General features: G+C 43.7%; 1 protein-coding gene across 2 annotated transcripts; it reads right to left on the bottom strand.

Annotated features, from left to right (window-relative positions):
- Positions 1 to 56: 56 nt before the first annotated feature.
- LAP3 (leucine aminopeptidase 3) lies at positions 57 to 22,372 on the bottom strand. 2 transcript variants are annotated; one of them, XM_088131323.1, is made up of 13 exons: positions 21,863 to 22,372; positions 19,593 to 19,708; positions 18,485 to 18,539; positions 16,958 to 17,063; positions 15,632 to 15,791; positions 13,187 to 13,348; positions 10,918 to 11,076; positions 9,787 to 9,911; positions 7,857 to 7,945; positions 5,788 to 5,890; positions 4,035 to 4,114; positions 2,049 to 2,158; positions 57 to 585 (listed from the first exon to the last, which is right to left on the bottom strand). In XM_088131323.1, exons 1-13 carry the CDS (start codon positions 21,977 to 21,979, stop codon positions 390 to 392), a joined length of 1,578 nt encoding a protein of 525 aa, XP_087987449.1. In that variant the 5' UTR covers positions 21,980 to 22,372; the 3' UTR covers positions 57 to 389. The 2 variants fall into 2 exon arrangements, with proteins under 2 accessions (XP_087987449.1, XP_087987450.1); XM_088131324.1 differs by lacking the exon at positions 21,863 to 22,372 and adding an exon at positions 20,100 to 20,240.
- Positions 22,373 to 26,285: the final 3,913 nt, after the last annotated feature.

Genomic DNA, 26,285 nt, shown 5'->3' with positions numbered 1-26,285 from the left:
AACCCTTTTGGAAGGCGTATTCTGGGGGAGGAAAAAAAACCCTCAACAACCAGAAGTGTCAGAAGATATATTTATTGTATGTGATAACTGTGCATCTATTATTCAATCTGTATTACAAAGCCTTATGGTTTAAACTGATCGCTCTTTGGGTACCAAATGCAGGACAGAATCCTGGGATGAAGATTATAAAAAGAGATTGTGGTTTAGTAGAGCTCTATGGAATGAATTTATAGTCCATCACTGTGTTTCTAAAGAGCCTCCCAAAATTAAAGTCGAGGGTGGATGGCCCTTTTGGAATTATATCAGTGCACTGGCTGGGAGATCACTGGTTTCTTCATGTTCATATTAACTGATTTTAAGGCCAGAGGTGATCCTTGCACAGCTGCTTTCTAGAAGCTTTGCTTGTCTTCGGTCAGTCGAGTAATAAACTCAACCAGGGTACGTGTTGGCCTTCCTGCCATGCCTTTTCGCAGATACGGAACCTCATCTTTATTTTCCATTACACCAGCAATATCCAAATGGGCCCAGTGAGGAACTGTCACAAATTCTTTCAGGAATGCAGCAGCTGTACATGCACCACCAGACCTGATGGGGAAAAACATAAAGTTTTATTTTGTAAGGTATTTTACTGTTCTTACTATTTACGTAAGGCAAAAAGCTACCTAATAAAACTGCCTATCACCATGGATACCAAACCTTGATTCACCAAACCTTGATTCATATAGCCAGAAATGAGAATCTAAACGATGATTTCAGCTTGAAAGATACAAACAAAAACCAACTGAAATGCGCACGGTTTAATCTGGTACGGTCACTCTCTCTCTACCTGTCTGGGGTGCATTTTCCTGGGCTCGTGGAAATCACACACGCTCAGAAAAATACTTGTATGAATTACAGAGGGCGTGACATGGTCACACTACCACCACCTTTTTATAATTTTGTTTCTTAAGTTTATTCTGCATTGGTTGCATTCAGAATAATAGCAACAATCGCCCTACTGTTTTCCATTTCGGCATCACAATGAAGTGAAGCAGATTAGTGAATAATTTTCTCTCTGAGCAAGCGAGAGTCTCTCAACCTGAGCAAAGTGGAAGGTTCAGCTGCGTTTCTTCTGCCGAGTCGTACCCACATGCACTTGGCCAAAGAATGTTGCTCTAATGGATCCTTGAACAGAAATGTTTCTAAGCAGGTCCTCCTTTAACTCCTGTTTGCCTAAGTTCTCTGTAGGCACTGAATAAAGTAACTTGAACATAATCTGGAGATTGAGTCATGGCAACTGGACTTCTTTTCTTTTTGGTAGAGACATTTCGCTAGTTGTCCAAGCAGCTTCTTCAGTCTAGAAAAGTTGGTTAGGGGGATCCCATAAAAGTCTTCCAGGGTGGCTGTGTTTCTTACTAGCATGGAAAATGGGGGACAAGTTGTGTCTGAGGCCTCCACCTCTATTGAGGGAAGGATTTTCCACTTTGGCATAAATGGATTCCTTCACTCCTCCCTCAAATCACCTATCTTCTCTGTCCAAAATGTGAACATTATTGTCCTCAAATGAGTGTCCTTTTTCTTTTAGATGAAGGTAAACTACTGATTCTGGTGTTGTTGCTCCTCCTGTGCTGGGCCATCCTCTTGTGTAAAGGCGGTTTGGTTTCCCCAATGTAGAGCTCTGAGCATTCCTCACTGCACTGAATTGCATATACTACATTGCTCTTCTTATGTTTTGGTGTTCGATCTTTTAGGGTATACAAGCCTCTGTCTCTCTGTGTTAGTGGATTTGAAAAACACAGGTATGTGGTGTTTTCCAAAAATCTGTTTTATCTTCTCTGACACCCCAGCCACGTAAGGAATGACAAGATTTATGGGGTCCCCCTAACCAACCTTTTTAGACTGAAGAAGCTGCTTGGACAAGTAGCGAAACGTGTCTACCAAAAAGAAAAGAAGTCCAGTTGCCACAACTCAACCTCCAGACAATTCCACCTGGATGACTGAGAATCTTCATAAACAACTTGAATATAATACAGTAGCAGCAGCATTATGTTTCCACTTAGCCATGTTACCTGTATTTTCCAATGTTATTGATATCTGCAAGGTGACAGTCTGTCATTTGCTTTGTGTAATGTTCAAAGAGAGGCATTCTCCAAACTCGATCGCCTGTCAGAACACTAGCCTGTCAGCACAGAGAAAAGAAGCTATTAGTAGATCAAATTTCCACAGTTCTCTACGGTCTTTAGTTCTCTTATAATGGGACAAGTTGAGCCAAATGGCTCGCCTTAACATGAAGCAGAGAGTATTAAATACAGGTAGTCCTCACTTAACGATCACAACAGGGGCCAGAAAATTCGTTGTTACTGGGGCAGTCGTTAAGCGAGGCATCACATGACTGCACCCAATTTTACATTTTTTGCAGCAGTCATTAAGCAAATGACAGCAGTTATTAAGTGAATCACAGTCATTAAGTGAATCATGTGGTTTCTCACTGATTTTGCTTGCCAGAAGTTGGCTGGGAAGGTCGCAAATGGCAATCATTTGTGCTGTATGGATAGTTTGGTCCGATTGCTCCAATCTGCGGTCGCTGTGAAAAAGGCAGATGGGTTGTGAAAATCATTAGGAAGGAAATTGAAAGTATTGCTCCCACCCACCCATCCCAATTCCTGAGATCATTTCTGTTTTCAACCTACAAGGATTCTCTTGGCGCTGCCTCCTGTTCATGGTGGGAAGTTTATTGTTCTGAAGCAGTGTCCAGAAAAAGAGATGTGGGTGGGAGAATGAAGTATAGAACGCTGCAACCGTCAAAAGTGCAAAGCTGGTTGCCAAGTGCCGGGATCACGATCTCATGACTGCAGGGGTACTGCAATGGCTGCAAATCTGAGGACCGGTCATAAGTAGCTTTGGCGCCGTCATAACTTCCAACGGTTGCTAAATGAATGGTCATTAAGTGAGGACTAACTACCTGTACAGTTATAAGGTTCTATACTTCATTCTCCCACCCACATCTCTTTTTCTGGACACTGCTTCAGAACAATAAACTTCCCACCATGAACAGGAGGCAGCGCCAAGAGAATCCTTGTAGGTTGAAAACAGAAATGATCTCAGGAATTGGGATGGGTGGGTGGGAGCAATACTTTCAATTTCCTTCCTAATGATTTTCACAACCCATCTGCCTTTTTCACAGCGACCGCAGATTGGAGCAATCGGACCAAACTATCCATACAGTAACTCCAAGATTCCTGCAAGCTCAGGCCTCTCAGTGTATCTGTGAAGTTGAGAATTTTGTGCATCGTTTTACACTTGCTTAAACTGAACCACATTTGCCATTCCAATGCTCATTTCTTCTCCTTGGAAATATTATTTTGGCATTCTTTCATCCTGGCTTTATCTGCCTAAATAATTTGCTCTCACTACAAACTCAGCCACTTCTCACCCCCGCTTTCAGTTCACTTCCGACATCCATGCTGGATCAAAGGGCACGACCACTTTAAACAGCCACTTTGGCTAAAAGAATTGGTTGCCTATTTCATCTGCCACCTACAGAAAATATGCATCTCGGACTACACAGGAGCTGTATCGGCAGGACCCGTCTGACGGTATTGTAGAAATCTATGATGCAAATTGCTGAAATAATTAGGGGCGTCACGAATGCTGTTTTCCATTTTTCAGTTAGTTAATACTAACAAATTCATACTTGGTTCTCTTCCATTTTCTGTCTGATAAATATTAGAGACAGGATCAAATACATTGCTTTGCTGCATTACTAAACTACCTGGAGACCAACATTAGCAATGCAGCAAAGCAACGTAGTTTACTTTGCTTACTTTAGGTATCAGGGCAAACAGAAGCCTCTAGGAATGCTGAAAAAAAGGTGTGTAAATTATCACTAGTCCTAGTTCACAAAAGCTTTATCAGCTCCAAAGCAGAGGTCTGGTGTTTAGTTTTTGCAGCCCATAGTTATGGATTGGGTTCTCAATAAATCATGTTGAATCTTTTCTTACAAGCCCTCTAAATCAGCACCCATCTTGAAATCAATTGTCTCTATCGTATCTTACCTCATACAGGTGATGCCACAGCTGCTGTGAATTGGTAAAAACCCCAGTAGCTGCCGAACCTAACGCTACATCCATGGCACCTATAAAGTATTATACAATGCAGGTTATCCAACCCTCCTTCTACGTCCACTGGCATTAACTACTCAAAAGCTAGCAATTTCTATTCGCATTTCTAAAAAGTTTTTTTTTTTATTTGCAAGGTTATAACATAGCAATAGAAATGTTTAAAAATGCAATAAATTCATTTACGATGTAGGAAGCTAGAGCAGTGGAACACTAAATTTACAACCTTTCCTGTACCCCAGCATCACTGTCAGGTGCACAGGAGATCTTGTTTTGTAGCTGCACCCCACTTGTGGAAAGTGTCCTGTGAAAATCCCCCCCCCCCTTCAGATCTCTATAATTACCCAGAAAAGGGTCACATTATCCTGGGCACAGAGAGAACTGCTCCTGTCTGTGCTCCTGCTCTCTGAAGATGCCGGTCACAGGTGCTGGCGGAACGTTAGGAAACAAAACTTCAAGACCACGGCCACACAGCCCAGAAGACCCACACCAGCCATCGTATGCCGGCCGTGAAAGCCTTCGACAATACATTGTCCTGTGAAAAGTTTGTCTGATCCATCCAACTCTTTTTTTAAGCTTCTATTGCCAGGCAAAGACATTTTTATTCAGGTGGCTTTCCATTTATTTTTGATATTTCAGCCTCCTAATTATCTGCAGTATCAATACCTCTTTTGTTTTGCTTTGCTTTTAATTGCTTTAATTGCTCACAGTAAACTGTTTAAATGTGCAACCTTGATAAATGAAAAGATGCAATATAATTACAGCTAAATCTGCATCCAAAATAATCCTCTCCCAGCAGTCATGAGAGTACCGTGGGCAAGATTATTTAAAACACCAAAGCTTATCATACTTTTGCAATACAATACAAGTCTTCTCCATGCAATTTGTGCTCTGTCTATAGGCCGCTCAAACCCACAAAGAAATCACATTATTAAAGATACAGACAGTCCTCAAGTTATGACCATTCTTTCAGGGACTGTTTGAAGCTATGATGGTGCTGAACCAAGGGGCTTAGGACCAGTCCTCGAAGTTCTGGCTGTTGCAGTGCCCCCACGGTCATGTGAACAAAATTCGGGTGCCTGGCAACTAGCTCGCACTTACAACCAGTTACAGTGTCCCTCAGTCACGTGATCGCCATTTGCACCCTTCCTTGCCAGCTTCCCCCAAGCAAAGTCAATGGGAAGCTGGCAAGGAAGGTCGCAAGTCGCTGGGGTAAGTTCCCCCCCACAGCCTATCTTCGCTCGCGTGTACTGCGCCCTCCTTCCCCCCTTCACTCACACACACCCTGCACCTTCATTCCCGGGCCTTTCTGAGCTCGCGCCACACTGAGTATCCCTTCCCCCACTCATGCGTGGCCTCCGCCAGGCCTCCCAGGGCCTCCCCCACCTCCCATGGCACCCCTGCGCTCCTTACCTGGGGCTACCTCTGTTTCCTGCTTAATGACCCATGTGTCTTGGGTTACGAAGACAACCGGGACTGCCTGGATTGCCGTCGCTAACCAATGTAGTCATGTGACATTGCACTTTACGATCACATCACTTAGCGATGGCAATCCCGGTCCCAGCTGCAGTCATAACTCGAGAACTACCTGTATTCTAAATAGGAAGGGGAGTTTTTCATAGTATTCCTTAACATTCTGGGAATATGGAGGATGGAAGCTTTAGGTAAGTAAAGAAAAAGAATGGGCTACCTGTTAATGTTGCAGCATCTAAAATTGCCCTTGGATTAAAACTGTGTGCATAGTGAAGAGCATCAGCCAACACCAGTCTTCCCTCTGCATCTGTGTTGTCAACCTTTTATGAAGGGATCAGAAAATCAGCAAGAGAAAATTACATTCTATTTGCAATAACTAATGAGTTAACAAGCTTGTTTATACCATCACTAGCTACGTTTTAGGGGCTATTAACAATACAGCTTCAAACTATAAAAAATAAAGAATACATTATAACCCTGCCAAACTCTAAACCTGAAATAAACAAAACTACTACCAACAAATATTTGATACAACAGAATCAAACGAACATGCAAAAGCTCAAAAGAGTGAAATGTTTGGGAAAAGATTTTTATTTGCCATTAAAAAGCCCTATTCCACCATTCACTCTCTCTAGCAGCTACCTTCTGCCCCACATTTTGTATTGGTATCAGGAGGAACCCCCTCTGAAAATATCTGAGTATCCAGGTAGACAAATATGGAAGGCTGTAATCCTTTAGGTAATCTGAGGGACTTTAATGGTTAATACCAATCATCTAGACAAATTTGTTCTGGAAATGAAGGCGCAGTCAGACTATTCCTAGCAGAATATGATTGTTAGGGCTGTGTAAACGATTTGAAATAGCTGCTTCCTTACACATCAGACTGTGTATGAAGCGCCTCTAAAGCAACGGCACCTTTCGCAAGGCTTGTACACTGCTTTAGAAAGTGGCCATACAGCTTGCATCCATGCACAGCCACTCTGCCTTCCTAGGTAGAAAGCAATGCAAAATGTCTATGCAGGTGGATACATGCCGGGAAAAAGATGCAGCTGCTTTCACATTTCAAACAGAGATCATTTGCATACGCTTTTGGGAGTGCACAACACCTCTTTCAAATGCTCTATAAAACTGCTCTCCAATTCTGAAATTCCCAGAATGCCTTTGAAGACTGCTGTCATGTAACACACTGCAAATGGAAGGATGCGGACTATTATCTGCAGGCGGTATTTCCAGAATATGGAAGCTAGCAGAGAGAAAGCTAGCAGCATTGAATTTCCATAGCGTTCAAATGCATGGAGAGATGTTGCATATATTCTGTTAATGACAGACCTCCAAAGTCGGTCCATCATTCCTACGCTGCGGATTGGGGAGGCACATAATGTAAGAGAGGAGTATTTTCCCTAATGTCCCATGCAGCGGAATTAGGTAGCTGACTAGATAGAGGGTGTCATTTCAGGTATGTGTGTATTCTGCCACTGAGAATCTAGGTGCTGCTTCTTTTCTAGTTTTATATGCAGAAAGTTATATTAGGAACATTCAAAGCCATTATTCCCACAATCAGCCTGCATCACCATGCCTCTCCGCCATTGTTGTTCTGATGCATTTCTGGATCAAGCCAGAATTCCTTGTAGGAAAATTTAAAATGGGGTTTCCTATCCCACCCTTCTCAGCTGTTACACTATCCCCAAAGCAACCACTTCAGCAAGCAGACGTCTCTACAACTGGACTGTGGGTTACAGGTCCAAAGACCTACACCCTCTCCCCCAGCCACTTGGACTAGCAACGATGTTCCAGGTGTTAATCCTTGGAAAAGTCTCCTCCTGCACTTGGGGACCAACAGCTCCTTTTGAGTGAAGGGACAAGCTTATTGCTACCTTATTGGCAGCATCCCCCAAATGCTTGTATCTGACAGGCTCAAGTTTCCTGTTTGGAAATAGTATTTTACTTAAAATGATGCAGAATGAAGGTGCTCCATGCTTTTGAAAGTGTGTGTTAACTCAATGTTGGCCAATAGGATGAACGAAGACAACAACAGAGAATAGATGTTACTGTTCTGTTAAATATGTGATCACCACCATTCCCTCAAATCTGATGACATCTAACAAGGATTAGAAATATTAGCAAACTTGGCCCCCACGCCTATCCATGGGGCTCTTGCAAGCAACTGTTGATTCAAAGTTCTACTTGTTAAGCTAGAAATGACTTTGCTAGATTAAACCTCAGGTGCTGCACACGTCCACTGTTGTTTTATTAAAACCTGTGCTGAATAAACATCTTTAAACGTACCTGAATTGTTTTTCCATTCATGGCTGTCACAACATCTCCGGGTTTATTTGCCTTCCCACTGGGCAAGTTCTCACAAAGGGGGGACAAACCTTAGATAGAAAGAATTCCAACTGAATTTACACAGAATGTTATCTGGTATTTAAAACCATACTGCTTTTAAAACTTTAATCAAAAATTCTTCAGTGGTGATATTGTTTCACTGGTATCCAGTTACCTGATGCCAAGACCCAGTTCCTTTGCTCACCCCTTAACAAGCAAACAAGCTGCAAACGCCAGCTCAGGGGGGTTTAATCCTTGCAAAATAGACAGCCTTGAAAATTCCTCTCCATCCTGTTCCCCATTTTGTGTTCGGCACTGAGTTGAAGGCAAAATGTACCCCCCCACCCAATCTATTTTTTCTAGAGGAATTAAACATGATAAATGTTGGGTCAGGGATTGTAAAAGGTTTTAGGGTTCACTGCTCCATATGGTATGGTCTTGTGAATGTTTAGACGACTTCTGGAACAGTATTTTAATGTACATAAACATTAAAGATGTTAATGTGATATTGAACTATATAGCAAAAACTCTGGAATCCATTAGGAATTATTGTTGTACTGGACACGGGGGGTGAACAAAATAATTATATTGAAAAATGGGAAAAGTGATTAGGATTCCAGACATTTGGCTTTTGGAAATGTGTAACTTTTCTGTTCTGGAAAAGGCAATATTTTCAACTAATCAAAGAATGAAGCAGTATGTCCTTCTCTAGCATAGATTTTATGACATTTTACAATAATACAGTGGTATCATTTGGTAATTACATTTTATTTTTTGTATTTAATTATAATATAGTATTATCAGTTATTTTTTGTAAACCAGCGACTATAAATTAAACATATACTTTTCTATTATATTTTAGTATGATCTTTAATATTAACCTTAACCCTTTACTACTGCAATTTGTTAAATTCTGTTAGGGTCTTTAAGGGGGGGGGATCTTTTTCTTCTTTTTTTAAATGTCTTGGTTTGTTTAGTTTTAATTATGTTATTATTGTTTACTCTGGTAGTCTATTTTTTGTATCCTTCTAAAATAAAGATGTAAGTTTGAAAATAAAACAAAATACAGGTAACCCTCAGTTAACGACAGCAATTGGGACTGAAATTTCCATCACTAAGCAATGCGGTCATAAAGCATGATATCATGAGACCATACTGCTTAGCAACGGCAACCCCCATTGGCATCTTGAAGCGAATTACCACAGGTTGTTAAATGAAGATGTCATGTGGTCACCATTTGCGACCAGCTGCTGGCTTCCCCATTGACTTTGCTTGTAGGAAGCCAGCAAAGAAGGTCGCAAATGGTGACCAAGGGATGCTGCGACATCGTAATTGTGAGCCAGGTGCCAAGCCCCTAGCACCTGGATTGTGATCACACGACCACAGGGACACTGCAACGGCTGGAGCTTCGAGGACCATTCAAAACACTCATTCAGCACTGTTGCAAGTTCAGTCATTGAATGAGTGGTCATTAAACGAGGGCCACCTGAAATAGAATAAAGACTGTCTTCTCACCTAAAACACAATGTGAGTAAAGGACAAGGAGAGCAATTGGGATGACTTACAAAGAGGCACATCCCAAAACTGGAACATCTACTGGAATGTCTGCACTGGGAAGACTCTTGATGATGGAATCTCACCATTCAACATTACCAGATTTTGTTTTGGAGAAGAAACCAGTGGGACAATCCAGCTTCCAATTTCAGCAGCTGCCTCAGTTTGCCTGAGCTCTTAGACTCAGTGGCTGCTACTTCCAGTTGGGGAAGCAAATCATGGAACAACTCCTCTGCCACAGACCTTGGGGAATCAAGATGAGCTGACCCAACGTGTGCTGACATCTCTTTCCAATCCAAATAACTTTTGTGAATTAATTTTTCTACAATTTACTTACCAATTAGATTAATGGGTAACCTTAACTCTGCAGCTGTGACAATGGCAGAAAAAATGGTGGCCGCACCTCCCATATCTGCTCTCATGGCGTCCATATTGGCGGAAGGCTTGATGGAAATGCCACCGCTGGGAAGAAACACAGAAATGCCACAAAGATGTGTCTCTTTGCCCAGCCACCCCACAAAACTAATCAGGAAAAAACTTTGGTTGGATGCTGAGCCACAAGTCTTTGTTTTAATAAATGAAAAAGTGTGGAAAATATGGCACTGTTATTATAAATCTGACAGGAAGGGTCTATAAGTTAGAGAAACATTCAATTCAGATGTTCTGGAATAATACTGGAGAAGAATTAAATGAAGTCCAAAAGCTGAAATTGTAGGCGAGCAGGCCAATCAAAATCCAATTGATAGTGAAAATACTTTAGCACCATGATTCCCCATTGGGTGCCTCTAAGGTTCCCTTGTCCATCATTCACACAGGAGACTCACCCTGCATACTCCTTCTGAAGATGTCCCCGTTGTCAGAAGCCCATCACAACACAAGGGAGCTTCTCCTGTCCCACTCCCAGGCCATGACAGACTCGCCCTTAGGCAGTCTCATTTTAGCACTTATTTGTTAACTTTAATCTGCATTTTTGTTCTGTTTTTCAAAATTTCCTTAGCCACCTTGTATGCTCCCCAGAGGAGAAAGACAGAGTATAAATTCAGTAAGTAAGTAGAATAAATCTCCTAATGGATGGATCCATTGCAGAGATTTTCTTTAATAGAGCTTCTTGAGGGCAATCTCTGCAATGGATTCATGCATTAGGAGATTTATTCATTCCTATCTTTATATACAGGTGGAAGGGGAAACTTCCCAATTATTTCATGGCTCCTGAGTGGTCCCTTCCATGGTTCATGTCAATATCTGAAGCTGCACAGCTCCCTCCCTTCAAGACAGGGGACCAGGACCTGGAAAACGACTTCACCTAGAAACTACATGACCTTGGGAAGATGAATGAGGCTAAAACCATGTTTCCTGCAGTCCCTTTCAATGCACTTTGCATTGCATTTATCTGCACTTTCAAGGCACATCTTCTGGGAACAGGGAGGAATTAAATCTGCTCCAAAAATGCCCCTAAGAAGATGCTCACCTATCAAAAGTGATCCCCTTTCCAACAAATACCAATGGAGCTTCTTTGGGGTTGCTGCTGCCTTGGTAGTGGACTTCCAAAAAGACTGGGGGTTCATCAGAGCCTTTTGCAACACTCCAAAACGATCCCATTCCTTGCGCCTGTATCCAAGATTTATCCCTGGAATGACAGAGAACCATTCCCATCATTTCTTTCCCAATTACTGAAAGAGGAGCGGGAGGACGCATAGCATTCCCAAGTCTCGGCTTATCAACAAAATAATAATAATCTTTCTCAAATTCTAAGATGACAAGAAAGCAAATAAATTAAAAAAATGTTTATATTAACTGAGTTTCCCTTTTACAGCTGTTCTGTCTACAACATCCCTCTGCAACAGTTTCTCCTTTACAGTAAAACATGGACACAATCCTGCCCTCCTTATTTGCAGAGACTCGTGGAAAGGTGTGGAGCAGGAAAGCACTGCTCTCAGACCAACCTGCAGCAACCAATCATACTTTTCCTGGTTCCTGTATAAAATACCTCCTCTTAAGTCACTTTCAACATATTATCTTGAAGGCTTCCTTCTACTGTACAGCAACTGTAACCAACTGCCTTGCAAACAAACCTAGGAAAACCTGGCTCCCCTAGTTACATTATAACTGGCATTTAGGGATTATTTGCAAACACCACCATTACAATACATAAATCAGCAGATAATACACTGTTTCTTTGCTTAGTAAGTTACTTCCCCTTTTCTTGCCCCCCACCCAAAAGCCCTCTTGCAGCTTCCTACATCCTCTTGGAGCACCTGTTCTGTACAACATGGGCAACTGAATTCATAATGTTTTTCTTAACTTCTCTTAACTCACCATCTTGCTTGCTCAAAGAAGATTATTTGCCCCTTCTTACTGGATAGATCATCAAAATTCCCCAAAGGGTTGCTAAACTGGTTGCAACTGCTATAGCCGTTAAGACATTTAATTGCCTTGCAATTTCAATACTTTGTTTTACCATTCATGCTAATTTGCATTATGTTTTGTTACTTTTTGACTGTTTTGAATATGAGTGCCTCTTCTGGTTTGCATGCTTTGGATTGTAAAAGCAATAGAAAGTAATAAATATTCTTGATTCTTGCAGGGGGGAAAAGCTTGCAGTAAGATCCCCCCCAGACCCAGGGTGTGCACACAAATTATGTGTACAACTGTCTTTTACCTGCAGGGTTCCTTCAAGTCACAGTAATAAAATTTACAACCGCGGCATTTCTATTTTCCCAGCATGCACTACAAAGCAGAAATAAGCAAGGGCTGTATGGAAGAATTTAAGCTATATATTAATAAATGGTTTAAACGGATATTTAGCAAGCACTAGAAGCAAGTAGGTATGCAAGAATGGTTTCTATATTGTATTTCTGGTTAGGCATCAAGAGGAAGTTGTCAGAACAACTAGAGGTTAGGGTCCGGGTTAACGAAGCTCTGTTTGATATTTAGCAGATATATTTGGTGAGTACAACTTAGTGACTTGGTCTATTTAAACTTTGTCTTCCATAATTAATTCGTAACCAATCACATTCATAATCTTGTATTTACTTGTCGTATGATTATAAATACACCCTATTTCCTTTATATCAGGGTCTGGCCCCTGGAATGTTTCGGAACATGTCCCTGTGTGTGCTTGACCTGAATCTGGAAACCCATAATGCATTTTGGAGACTGACTTATTCTTGTGTCTTGCCTGAACAGACAAAGCAAACCTCAGCTTGAGAAGGGAAATGGGACGGAAATTCAGGAGTTTGGTCTTACAGATTTTTCTCCAATAGCTGCCAGGCAGAGCAAAGTAAAAAGACTCAGAATTCTACAGCAGCTGAGAGCCATAAAGGATATTTATGGTTTTGATCACACAGGGAAATATGGAGAATTTCCATAGGAGGTCTAAATTAACAATGGGGTAGCTGCCACTAGGTTGCATATGTTAGTGGGTTCAGATGCATAAGCCCATGTTTCTCAGCCTTAGCAACTTTAAGAAGTGTGGACTTCAACTCCCAGAATTCCCCAGCCAGCTTGCTCAATTCTGGGAGTTGAAATCCACACAACTTAAAGCTGCCAAGGTTGAGAAACACTGGAATAAGCTATTTGATGTATTACATAGCACTGAAGACAATGGCAGGCCCATAAAGCAACACTGGTACCTTAAATGCTAAGCCATGTTAAATAACTTGATGGAGGGCCTGCTCTCTTTAATTGTTCTGAGAAATATGGTACCAACAAAAAAAACCTCCTTAAACTGAACTTACCTTTTATGAACAGTCACATTGCTGAAGCTTTTCAATTTGTCCTCAATGATGGTAGCAAATTTGGTTGGTGTGATGTGACTTGCTGGTCCTTCCATCAGGTATCTGGCCAAGTTCTGGCCTTCTGCATAGCGAATACCTTTCTCCCAGCCATCAGTTCCATCACTAAATAGGAATGCAGAAAGTTTAGCTACAAAGTACTGCTGCGGGGTTTCTTTATAGTGGCAAACAAAACAGAATTGTAGAACTTCACATTCATGGAAGGGAAGATCAAGCTCAGACATCCAATCTGGGAACCACATTCTCTCTTTCTGCACACCTGAGTCAGCAGGAGAGTCTTCAAAGACAACAACAGATGCCTGGAGGGCAGGGTGGGGAGCAGGAGCACATCCAAAGAATTGCAGCTTGCGAGTGCCAGGGCCGTTTCTTTCTAGGGAGGTGCCCCGAATGAGAAGGAAAGGGGGTCTGAGGAAGAGAGCTGAGGTTTTTCAAGCTGGACAGCTCACACAGGATAATGTTGGCCTGGACTGTGTTATTCTGGGAAAGAAATGGCAGACTGAAGATGGCTCCATGAAAAGCAGAGCTGACAACCACGGTGCAATGAGGAGCCGGCGAGTAGACCAGCTTTTTGATAATTCCTCTCCAGACAAAGAGAGGACTTGAAATTGCCCACAAGTGCTCCAGGCAGCTGCTTCTCATGAGGAGACCACCAGACAGTGGTCTCCAGTGGATTTAGAGCTCTGGGAGACAAGGGAGTGGCCATTTTATTACTCAAACCACAGCCAGCACCTCTAAGGGCACTGGGTTCACATGCTTCCTTTTCTAATCACTTTCAGAAATTGCTTATTAACTTCTTTTCAGCTATTAGGAACCTTTAGATCAACAAGTTTTACAAGCACTTCAATCCTCAGCAAAAGAAATTTTAAATACAAGTTTAAGGACTTAGACAATTTTTTTTATCAAAAGAGTGATTAAAACTCTGATTTTAGAAAGTTACAAATGGACTAAGGGTCCAGATAAATTTGAAATAAGATTTTGGAATTAATTATAAGAATCCTTCGCATGGGAAAATGCTTTTGTTTTGAATTATTTAAAAAAAAAACGTAGTAAGACTTTAAAAATTGGACACTAGAGAGAACTAAAGATTATAATTAAAAGAGAAGAACACTCAAACTCAACTTACAAGTACAGAACGAAGCAAAATATTTTAACATTGGACATACTGAAGGATATTTTTGAACAACGGACCCAGAAGAGTATAGATAGACTGTATTTAAAAGATATTATGGAAGAGGAATAAGTTTTACCTGACAAGATTGAGACTGAGTTGAAAGTGGATTTAAAAATGACAGGCTACAAGAATGACATGGAAAAAGATATTACACCGGACATATAAGAAACCAGCTGATTTCTTAATAATTAAAAGGGACATGCAGATAACAAACTAAGAGAGTGACTGGATAATTTTCCTATATTGGATTTTAAAAAGAGGCTTGTTAAAAGTTTTGACAAATTTGTGAGAAGGGGCAAAGAAAAAAACGAAAAGAAATCAAGTTCTAGGACATTATTTGAAGGTACTAAAGATCAAGATTGTTAGAAGTAAAAGGAAGGAATATAAAGTTGGTTTATTTGATCAAGGTTGAAATTATTTGTTGTTATCGCTGGTAGCCCTTAATGGATGTTTGCTGACATCAGGACTGAAATGACGATGCTTTATGGATTTGTTTATAGATAAGAGATGGGACAGGAGATGAAGAGATCATTTGTAGTATTTTAAGAGAAGGTGATAAGTTACTAAAATTGTTTATACTTGTGATGAAAGGACAAGTCATTTCTTTATATATTTCTTTTCCCTTTCTTTACTGTATTCTTATTTTTCTTTCTTTTTTCTATTTTTTTCTATTTTTTCTTTCTTTTCTGGACCTTCTATTTTTTCTTTTTATTCTTTTATTTTTTTTAGTTTGTATTATTTTTTATTGTTGTAATTGTAATTTTTACTAAAATTACTATTTAAAAAAGGAGAATATTGGCCTGACTTAGAGCTGGGTCCCTTCTGTCATTCAGCTAAGGGAAAAGCTATCCACTGGCCCCTCCCTTCTAAAGAGTTGACACTCCGGCAACTTTGCCTGTCTTGGTCCCCAGTTATTATTATTCAGTTCTCTGCTATCTTTTACCAAGGCAAATTACACAATTTTGACTCCTTAGGGTAGCAAACTTATCAAGACTGCACAAACCACAGGTCTTGAATCAAGAACACCAATCATTGGTTGATCACCGCTGGAATATAAACCATGTTAGCACGTGGAAATGATTTGTTCATTTAAGTGCAAGGTCTGATGGTGATTTTCTGTATAGACTTCATTCAATAGCCTTTTATTTCTTGACACTTCATAGTAAACCAATTATTTCCGCAACAGGAGCATCACACAAAGGTGATGTCTCGGTTACCTGCCATGCAGCTGAATTCCAAGGCTGGGCTTCTTTTTCTCCTTCAGTTCATCATATTCAAAGATGCCAAGCGCAGCACCTTCAGCTGCAGCCTGAGCATCTCCACAAGGATCCACTTCCACACAAGGGACTTCTAGGTCCCGCAGCTGCCTGCATCCAGCTGAAACATAAAATACACACTGGCAAAGTTATGATCCCAGGGAAGTTTTTTCTAGCGAACAAGCCTCTCACAGTAAGGAGCAGAAATCAGTCAAGTCTGCAATTAAAGCTTTCCGAAGTAGAAATGATTAATTATAGGATACTTAGATTCAGTCGTCTAAAAGCAACTGCCTGTGAGTAATTCAAGAATGAGAAAATGCCTCACCCAACTTTCTCATGTTTGAAAATGATGACTAAGCAACTTCAGCTGGCCAAAGTACATAAATATGCCAAAAAAGCAACTTTTGCAGTTTGCACCCTTATTTAGCCATGTTAAAAGTCAATTCTGCAGAAGGCCACTTTATCAGCTCACTGAGTAATGGAAAAACGTATCTTTTATCTTTTATGGAGGGCTATTGCAAAGCAACTGCTATGCCAGCCCTAGTTCTAAAGGCTGCATCCTGTGGGTGGGTTGTCGTCTTCTTTTTGCTTACTTTTAAATAAAGGATAATTTCAAGAACTTTTCTTGGTTTCCCCCCCACCTTCTTCTTTGTATTCTATGATTTTAAATAATAATAACAACAACAACAATACTTCCCGCAACGATACCTTTAACACCATCGAACCCCATCTGCCTATCCCAGGGCCTTGGGAAGGACCTGATAGGTGGATAAAAATGCCAGACCCAGTCTGACCTAAGTCTATGCAGCCAAACAGCAAGTACAAATGCTTTAACTAGGCACACAAAAATAAACCCTGATACTCTGTGCTAAAAAAATATGAGATTTGGCAAAAAGGTACGTGCATTTTGGCTGGGTTCTGCTGCCATGCCTTCTCTTGTGGGACCAGGGCCTCGCACTTTCATCACATTTGCGTGGAACAGGCAGTTCCATCAGTTGCCATTTAAAGTGCCCTGCTGAAATTCTCTTACGTGCGTATCTATTATGGTTGCAGAGGCCTGATCTCTCTTAAATTAAAAAATCACTGACTTTTATCCACCCTGCTTACAGCACCATACTCAATATTCATTGTCCAGCAGGACTTACCCCAAAGAAGATATACATCTGCCATGTAAGCTGCTAAGCTTGACAAACTGACACAACCCTTTAAAATGCAGTTTGCCCTCGTTAAGGAAGCAATGCCAGAGGTTATACATGAACACAAAAGCAACGTTTTAATTTTGCTAACCTGCTACAGCTGCCCGTATATTTTCCTTGTCTTCATCCCAGTTTTCGTGTATGTTCACTCCCACTGCTTTCTTTCCCAGGCCAACAACTACTATGCTTGGAAAGTCCTGTAGCAAACCAGAAGAGAAAATCAATTATTTTTCCTTTTTTTTTTTTAAGCAAACTGGAATTTCAAAGAATGGCTTTCAAGATTGGAGCAAATCCAGTGTCACCTTCCTTCACATTTTAAAATTTCTCTGTCATTATTAGGGAGACTAAACTACTATTTTGCAGTGCTCTCCAAAGGAAATTCCATGGAATGGAAAGGTTACCTTTAATATCAAATATCAAACCTGATCCATCAAACCAGCATGAGCAATGGGATGATGCAAGGGAAGCTACTTTGTTTTTTAAACTTTTAATCCAGCAAATGATATTATCAGATCTTTCAAACGCACAACTGCAACATCAGATGTTGGGATGAACTATTGCTCTGAACAAGGATAAGGGGATATACATAAAATAACAAAAAAGCAGTAGCATGAGTAAGCATAAGCGTAAGAGCAGCACACAGCAAACAGAGGAGGAGATTAGAAGAAGCCAGCGACATCAACTGACATTTGGTTAACACGACAGGCACAGAATTACATCTACCTTCAGCTCCACTCTTTATCTTTTGGTCCCCCACAAGCAAAACTGCAGTGCCATTTTCAAATGTTATTTTTAGTTTTATTCAAAGGTTTGACCTTAGCAACGTGTCCCTTTTTGGAATATTGACGCACACCACTGCTTCCCTGGGCTTGCCCCATGGCTCAGAAACTGCTTGCAGGAGTCCCCCAGCTAAGATCTCAAGCGTCATTTAAGAGAACTAGTTTCACAGCCAGGATTTGAAGGGCTGGAAGTCAACTTCAGAAGCCCTGGAACCCAGGACTGCATTCTATGCATTCTGGAGCGCTGCCAGGTGAACAACCACCCCAACGGTGGCTCGGTTCAGTGAAATTCCATTATAAAGGTCAGGTTCCTCATGTGCTAAGAAACTTGGTTGTAAGCCAATCAGAGTTGGTTTTAAGACGGGCAGCTATGCAAATGTTTTAAATAAAAATCCACAAACTTTCCATCTTTCTCCTATCTCTAAATGGCCTTCTCAGATTAAGTACAGTATCACTTGGTCCTCTGCCTTCACTTCAACCCTGGTTCGGCTGACTTCTTTTGAGGTCAGAGCGAGCTGAGAGAGGAAGCCAAGCTCCACAGTGGAAAAATTATGGGACGTGCATATTTTCATTCCAGAGAGGGTCGCTGCTGTTCTCCAAACCCTGCCAGCAAGAAAGACAGTTCTGAAGACCTGTTTTTATTGGGGATGAAAGAAAAAAGAGCTATGGAAACTATCAGATCACTGTCCCATTTGTGTGGCATTTTAACTGGTCAATTCTCTTCCTCAGAATTCAGCAGGAAATCCTCAAAGCTCCACCATAATCTTCTTCCAGCAAAAGAAACTGATTTTAAAAAGTAAGAGGCACAAGGTTAAATTAGGTAAATATTTATCCCCTACCTGATGCAAACCATGAAAGATGCGCGTCTTCCCCTTCTTCAGAGGTGGCCCAGAACTAGAATAGGACACACAGATGTTCAACAGTTCACAAGAAAACAGATGTTGCCCAGTATCACCCTCAGCAACTAGAATTAGCCTATGAAGCTTTCCTAGGATAGGGTCCTGCCTGGTTTTACGCCTAAGCATTCCTTCTATCCATGTATTTGGTTTTTGATTATGGTGGAATGTAAATATACTAAACAAATCAATGTATGAATGGCAAGATTCTTGTTTTATGCTGATAGGGACTCTGAGTCCCTCTCTAGAACAGCAGAAGATAAGTCAATGCTTTTAGATAAAGTGGCCCTCCCAGGCCCACAAGAGGTCTGATCCAATCAGTCCTACCATTGTCTCCACCAATAATGTGTTTGCATCAATAAAACCTTTGTCACCATCTAGGTCTAGTTTCGAAATCCTCATTCACAGAGACACCACTTTTATTTTTTGCTTTATAAAAAAACAACATCCAACATGAACAAGACATGAGCATCATTGTTTAGTAATCACCAGGTTCAAGTCAGTGAACCATTAAAGCTATGCAATACTTTAGATTCTCTTCCAAAAGGTGCTTCAGAGGGGCATTAATATAAAACAGTCAGCAGTGCTTTAAAGCAGCCACATCTTTTCCTGGAACTGTATGGCTGCTACAAAGAGCAGGTGCATCGTCCTGAAAAAAAAGCTGCTTTAGACAGTTACATAAATGCTATATTCAGGTCCCTCCAGACAGCTGGTTGCAGCTTTTGGAATCAAATCTGAAGTGTTGCATAGCCCTATTCGCTATGACTAACTGTTAGCCCTCTGCTCCTTGCCCAGAGTTGAGAACCCCTGACATAAAGCCATCTTTTTGCAAAGCCCAAGAAAGGGAGGTGACTTGCCTGCTGCAATCAGCAGAGGGAGAGATGGAATCAGTTCATCATTTGCATGGCAAAAAGTAAAAGAGGAATGTGAGGAAAGGAGGAACTATCTTTGCACAACCTCTCCAGCTAATTGCAGAGCTTAACTTCGAAAACTAATTACTAGTTTCCTGTAATTAAACCATTGAAAAGAGGAAATGCATCCAGCTACTCACATGGCCAGCAACTCCTTCAGCTTTCCACTGACCCGTCTGTCAAAAGCCTCTCCCGCATCAGACAGCTGAGAAGCTTCATCTTCCCGATCGCTGGCAAAAGCCCCAAGAATGAGACCCTACAGGAAGTTGGAGGACTTGTTAGGCAGCATCCGCAAAACAACGGCAGTTTCCTTCCACAGGAAGGTGTGATCACGACTGGACGGCAGAGCATTTCTGCCACCACCACCTCACATATCTTAGGTGTTATCAGTTAGATGGAGCAATATTCTCTCCTACCTGAGATATATTAACATTTAGTTGATTACTAACTTAATTTCACCCGACCCCATCATCTGCTTAGACCTGTTCATTAAATGCTAGACTTCAGAAAGAAAAAGCAGGTTAGGGAAAGATCCTATGCAAACTGGGGAAGGGTCAAAATCCCCATTTGGAGCATGGAGCTACTGCAAATTCCTACCCCCCACTGCTGGGTGGCTTGATCTTGCCACGAGACCCCGGATCACACACCTTTCTGGCACAAGGACTACTGCTCCGTGGACCAGGCATGGTTTGCACAACTGCTGCTTCCTGCCTGTGCAGCTTCCTACCCGGCGGGGAGATTTTATAGCAGGGAGGAAATCTCGGTCCCGCCTCCAAGGGTCGAACTCTGCCCCATGGACACCTTTGAGCCCATTGCAAGCACCCAAGTAGGCGGGGAAAAGTCTATGCCACCTTCCGGGTAGATTTCATTTTGCTTATCTCAATTTATCCTAGAGGGAAGTCTGGGAACAAGCTAGAAGCAGGCCTCGGCGGGTCCAGGAAGCGCCTGACCTGTGCCAAGATAATACGAACTGAATCAGCCCTTGGCCTGCTCACTATAAAGGGCTCCAGATGCAAAATCAAGGCACCCACCCCTCCAGGCATTTTAGGGGAATTTTGCCAAAATGGTAATTCTCAACTTTTGGGAGACTGGCAACACTAGACCCATCTAGTCTTTTTTCTATTTTGTCATATATCCCGTTTTTTCTTCTCTCCGTACAAAAGACTGTTTTCAATAATTGCCCTAGAAGTGGCTGAAAGCCACACTTCCAATAATTTAAAGATGAACCTCTTTTACAGCAAGGCTCTTCTGAATTAAAATCATGCTTTCTCTGTAGGTGGGCTCAGGTCAAATCTGCAAGTAAGGCTGGAAGAACTTTTGCTGACCATCAAGTGAGGACAGTCTTAAGCTAGATGTGATTCGGCCTTCTGAGTTCATATGCAAAACCATGGCAATATGATTTATTTACTCAGTTCATCCCCAGAATGGCAGGTTGGATCAGAACAGCCACATGAGTCCTGATCCAACCTAGTTACGGGCAGAGTTGGAATGGCCACAATGGACTGACAACCATAATATTGGGAACAAGGGTATCGCTAGGAAAGGCTGGCCCATCTCAGCCCATCTCTGTATGCAGTAATCTCCTCCAATGTCTCAGCCTCCAGATGCACTAGACTACAACTCCCATCACCTCCAGTCACAGGTCATGCTTGCTGGGGATAATGGGAGCTGGATCTCAAAACATCCGCATGTCAAGGCAGGTTTAGATAAGTTCAGTGAATTCTCGGTTCGTGTTATTGGGAGCCACGTTCAGATGTGAGTCTGTTGTGGGCTTTGTGTTGAAAGACGAAACCGCAGGGGGGGGGGGCGCTTTAAGCCATTCCTCCCAAGGAGAACAGATTTTCACGCTGTTAGCAAACTCGGCACTAAGAACAAAACGTTGGTCCCGCACCGTTCCCTTCCCACAGGGGACAGGGACAGCGCCAGCGCCGAGGCTCCTCGCAGCAGGAAGCCCCTAAGCGGCTGAAGGGCTCCGAAGAGGACCTCGGAGCATCTTCGGAGCGCCCCAACCCGACCCCCATCCGGGGCACCCCCGCGGAGAGCTTTCTCCAAAAGCCCGGCCCGCCCGCCGCTCCTTCGCGCTCGGGCAGCGGGGCAGCCGCGGTCTCCAGCCAGACGGCCGCGCGGCGGGGAGCCCCGCGGGCAATCGCGAACCGCCCCGGCCCCTCTCCCCGCTGGCTCCCCGGCCGGCCAGCTGGCGCCCCAACGGGCGGGGGGCGCCGAGGGCCCGGCCAGGGCGGGAAGCGCGGGCTGCCGACGGCGCGCGGCCCCGAGCGTCTGCAGCCCGGAGGCTCCGCGGAGCGCCGCGAGGGCCGGGCGCCTGCCTCCCCTCCCGGAGCGCTCACGAAGGGACCGCTGGCTCCGCCCGCTCCGCCCCCAGCCCGCCGGGGCAGCCGCGCTCGAGCCCTACCTGCTGGCGGGCGGCGGCGCGCGGGCCGGCCATGGAGGCGGCGAGGAGCAGGCGGGCGCGCGAGCGGCGGGCGAGCAGCAGGGGCCGGCCCCACGCCAGCAGCGGCCGGAGAAGCATGCTCGCCGCCGACGGCCCGGGGGACGACGGGAACGGGGCGGGGGAGAGCGCGGCCGGGGGCCGCGTGTGGGCAGAGCCGCGGGGTCTTTTCTGCGGCAGCCGCGCCTCCTCCGCTCTGCCCGCAAGACGCCGGGGCAAGCCCTGTTCCCTCCCGGCGGCTGTTCCCGGGCGAGCCGAGAGTGACAGTATCACGCGGCTGTGCGGCTCTCCAGACCCCCGAGCGAAGCTTCCGCTTCTCTCCCCTGCGAGCGAGAGGTTCTCCCGCCCGGCCCTCCACCGCCACGGGAGCCGTTGCCTGGGGCGAGCGAGTCCACCGGGGAGTTGACCCCGCTGGATTTCCAGATTCCCGGCCCGGCGTGGCGCGGAAGGAGACCAGGAGAACCCCGACCCTGTAGCCCAGCGGGGGGACGTGGGCCGCCTGGTCGGTACAGCTGCAGATGTGCCCCGCCCGTGAAGGAGGGCCCGTTGGGTGGCTCTTCCGCCCTTGGCAGCTGCCCCCCCAGCATCTGCTAAGCTCCAGCTGGGAGCCAGGTGGGTGGAGCGGTCAAAGTCCCCCTGCTACAAAGCGGGAGACCCTGAGCGCTAGTCCCGACTTAGGCACTTCAGGGTGGCTTCAGGCCCGTGCCTCTTTCTCAGCCCAGGAAGCAGCAGCCAAGGGCCGCCCGCTTCTGAAAAACGCTGCAAGGAAACTCCAGGGCTCGTCCCTGAAGTCGCCTGGAGTCACGCCTGATTCAAAGGCACCCCCGTGCGCCCGTAGACGCGCACAAAGGCCCAGCTAACATCTGCTTCCGGCACTCACAGCCCTTCCCTCCCGTTGTCCAGCAATAGCCTCGCTGTCGATCCAAGGCTGATATCAAGTCTCCCCTTAATTTCTCTGGGACAGACCTGCCCAAGTCCTTCTTGGGGCTTGATCCAGCCGGTGTGCCATTCTCTCTCTCTTCTGGTTCCATGACCCCCTCCGATTTGTGAATGCCTTTCCTACCACATGCCAGACTAAATATGGCTTGGCTGACGCAGAACAGAGCAGAATCATGACCTTTGTGACCTGGACAGGACTGAGGTCTATTAATAAAGAGAAAGGGCTTTTCCCCACCACTCCGTGCCACAGAAAAGGTTGCAAGCATCTCTCCTTCATTCGGCTTGCAACCTTTTCAGGTCTGAGGCCTTCTACCCCCACGTGCGGCCTGTGGTAGATCCAGTAGTGCGATGGCACCAGCTGGAGACAGGGAGCCACCCAGGCAGGGAATGGGATTTTTAAAAATTATTATTCTCACCACAGGGCTATGAAAATAGATTCCTTTTCACCCCAAAAGAGTTGAGTTTCTCTTTTCTTCTCCCTGAACTCTACCTTGCCCTTTTGTTCTCTAATGCCTATTTCTAGTCTGTTTTATCCCATTGTTTACAATTCCACATGTTCTGCACCCTGATTCTCCTTTTCTAATTCTCATGCTCTTCTACTTGGATCTTACTTTAGCTTTTCTTTATGTTTGACTCCCACTTAAAGCTCAGCCCTGCTGAACTTCAGGCCCCCCTCTGTTTGCTCCCCACTCCCGACACCAGGAGTATCTTCAGAGTGTGGTCAAAAAAGTCAAGATGGGAGCTACAACGGTGCAACCGAAACGCCACCTGTTTTTTTTATGTGCATTGCACTATTGCATTTGCCATCTTGACTTTTTTGACCACACCCTGCAGACATCCCTTCAGGGGCCTGTTTGTTGTGCTTCTGCAAACTGGAGGCATCTCAGAGCATGATCGATAGTGGCGTTTTTCAAACTTGGCAACTTTAAGATGTGTGGACTTCAATTCCCAGAATTCCCCAGCCAGCAGCTGGGGAACTCTGGGAGTTGAAGTCCACACATCTTAAAGTTGCCAAGTTTGAAAAACACTGACCTTTAGCAAAGAAACCTTTAAACCAACTTAGGCTGCTCCTACATTTACAATAAAACTTCAGCTTGTCTATGAAGGCAGACCAGCCGTCCTCTGTCTTCCTCCAGAGAATAATATTAAGAAATCTTGGTTTTTCCTGCTGCCTCTGGATCAAAAATTATACCCGGTGTTATCAATAAAACCCAACTCAGGACTTCAGAAGTAGCAAAGTATTTATTAACAATTTTGCAAAAATGGGTACACACACATTAGCAATGAGGTGGACCCAGATCTTAGCAATTGGTCTTCCTTATATTCCCTATCACAGATGCGAAAAGCCCGGTTCCCCATTGGTCAGGTACTGGGGAGTTTACAACCTATCCGATATGCCTAATACAATTCCCAGAAGTCCTGCCTTAGTTTACATCTCCCATTACTCTACTCCAAAGCCCCTTACCCCTATTTACAATTGTCCATATTTGGTACTTCTACTTAGGTGTCATCTTAAAGGCTACTGTGTTCCTGTCAATACCTGCAGTTCGTGGTTAAGCTAGCTGCGTCCTGTTGCAGCCATTTACCTTCTTCCCTTTCTGTTTCTTTTGTTTCTGCTTGTCCAAAGCCATAACCATTATGCCATAAACAATTCTCCATATTCATTTATCTCTTAAGCTACTGTAAAAACAACAAACCTACCTATGTCCTATTTCTTACACCCAGGAAAGTCTTTTAAAGAGGGATGGGGGCTTTCTCCCCTTAAGTGTTTAAAAGCTAGGCATCAACTGGGATGTGAGCAAAAGAGGTATGCTCTTTGTGTGAATTAATTAGATCCATGAAAATATTCACATTTGCTTTAATTTTAATTTTATGGGCCCCCCATTTTCTGTGGGGTGGCTCCCAACATGCTGTTCAAAGGTGGCGTGACCCAGTTAAAGACAGTAGGATGCAGGCAGTATGAAAAACAAAGCTGGCGTCACTCCCTGAATTAAGTTCATTAGGATGACTTAAATGTGACCAGCTGCAGAGCTCTGGATGCTCAAACCTCTGTATGGAATCGAAAGGCAAGTAAAGGCACTTGGGAAGCAAAAAGCAGAGACGGGAAGGAGGAGTGGATGGTCCTGGGAAGGGGAGAGGGAACAAGCCGTCTCTTTTCTCCCCTTGAACTGGGAGAAGGAAGTCACCATATGGGAACATGGATCCCTTTTCTTCTTTTCAAGGGCAGGACTTCAGTTTTGCTCCAAGTCAGAACCTGGATCCAAGCAGAGGCAGCAAGGCCAATGCCAGGGATGGGTGGTCACATCCTGGTAACTATCTTGGAAAACTTGCTGGAGTTTGGGTCAACTCAATGGCTAACCCAAGTCCTTTCCTCACTTGCTCCTAATCATGGCACAAATATGCCTTGGGCAACCTCTTTCTTCTACCCTGTTTCCATGAGGTTGTGGTCTTCTCATTTTCAGCTGAAGAGTGAGTCAGGTTTGATCTTAGGTGTCCAAGCTCTGTTTCCCCAGGGGTATGTATGTATGTATATATTTATCATATTTATATAGCTGCCCATCTCAAATGAGGTGACTCTGGATGGCGTATAACAATTGTATGGTATGGTAAAAAAAAGTCCAGATGGTGACCACAAAGGGGTAGTCAAAGCTGTGCACACAAAAACATGGGCAGAGCTTTAATCTCACCGTTGTGGCCACCATCTGGACTTGCTTGACCACATGTTGCGAACACCCCTGGTTTTATCTCTTATTCCAACACTGTCAAAGGGCAGCCTCAAGGTACAAGAAATCGGGGGGGGGGGGGTTGTTCCTTTCCTTAGAGGGCATATTGGGACCCAAAGGAAACACTGCAAGGAGGTGCAATTGCTCAGTGAACATCTGGAGCAGGACAGGCAGTCACACTGCTTGATGTCTATGTCTGCTACATTTCGCAAATAAAAAGCAAATGCAATAATGCTCTAAGTCTCCAGCTTCTCTCTCTTCTCAAAGGGCAAAGACAAACTGTCCAGACAAGCCACATGTTAACTAGTCACTCCTTGGAAAAATGAGGCCCTCTCTTTTTGAAACACATTTCTGTTCCATTAATTGTGTTGTTTTTCGTGTATCTTGCTGCAAACATTTCTGCATTACTATAACTCATTAAAAACAGAAGGGTTGCTTCCCGTGATTTTTAAGGGATAATCTAATAGTATGCATTCCTTATTGAATGTTGCATCCAATGTCTTCAAATAAAGTTTATGCTGATGCCCAAAAATATTTCTTCAACTTTTTTTTTTTTACAAAACCAATGACATTTATGATGCTTCCCAATGAAACTTCCAAGAGGTGGGAAAAGCCCCTCTTGGAAGTTTCATTGGGTTAGTCCCCTAGAGCCCCCTATTGTAGGGGAGATGGGTGGGAGAGAAATCAAATCAATCAATCAATCAATCAATCAATCAATCAGTGAG

The sequence above is a fragment of the Python bivittatus genome, unplaced genomic scaffold (genome assembly GCF_059951505.1).
Source record: "Python bivittatus isolate LINGU-HERP-01145 unplaced genomic scaffold, Pbiv_v1 ctg000960_np1212, whole genome shotgun sequence".
NCBI lineage: Eukaryota > Metazoa > Chordata > Lepidosauria > Squamata > Pythonidae > Python > Python bivittatus.
This window is presented reverse-complemented; position numbering and strand designations above follow the sequence as displayed.

Bases quoted from the DNA above. Each gene is read 5' to 3' on its own strand.
- LAP3 (XM_088131323.1), bottom strand. From the start codon at position 21,979: ATGCTTCTCCGGCCGCTGCTGGCGTGGGGCCGGCCCCTGCTGCTCGCC. The intron at 19,709-21,862 runs GTAGGGCTCGAG...AACTTCCTGTAG, and splicing joins GCGCCGCCGCCCGCCAGCAG to GGTCTCATTCTTGGGGCTTT. The intron at 13,349-15,631 runs GTAACCGAGACA...ATTCCTATTTAG, and splicing joins GGAATTCAGCTGCATGGCAG to TGATGGAACTGATGGCTGGG.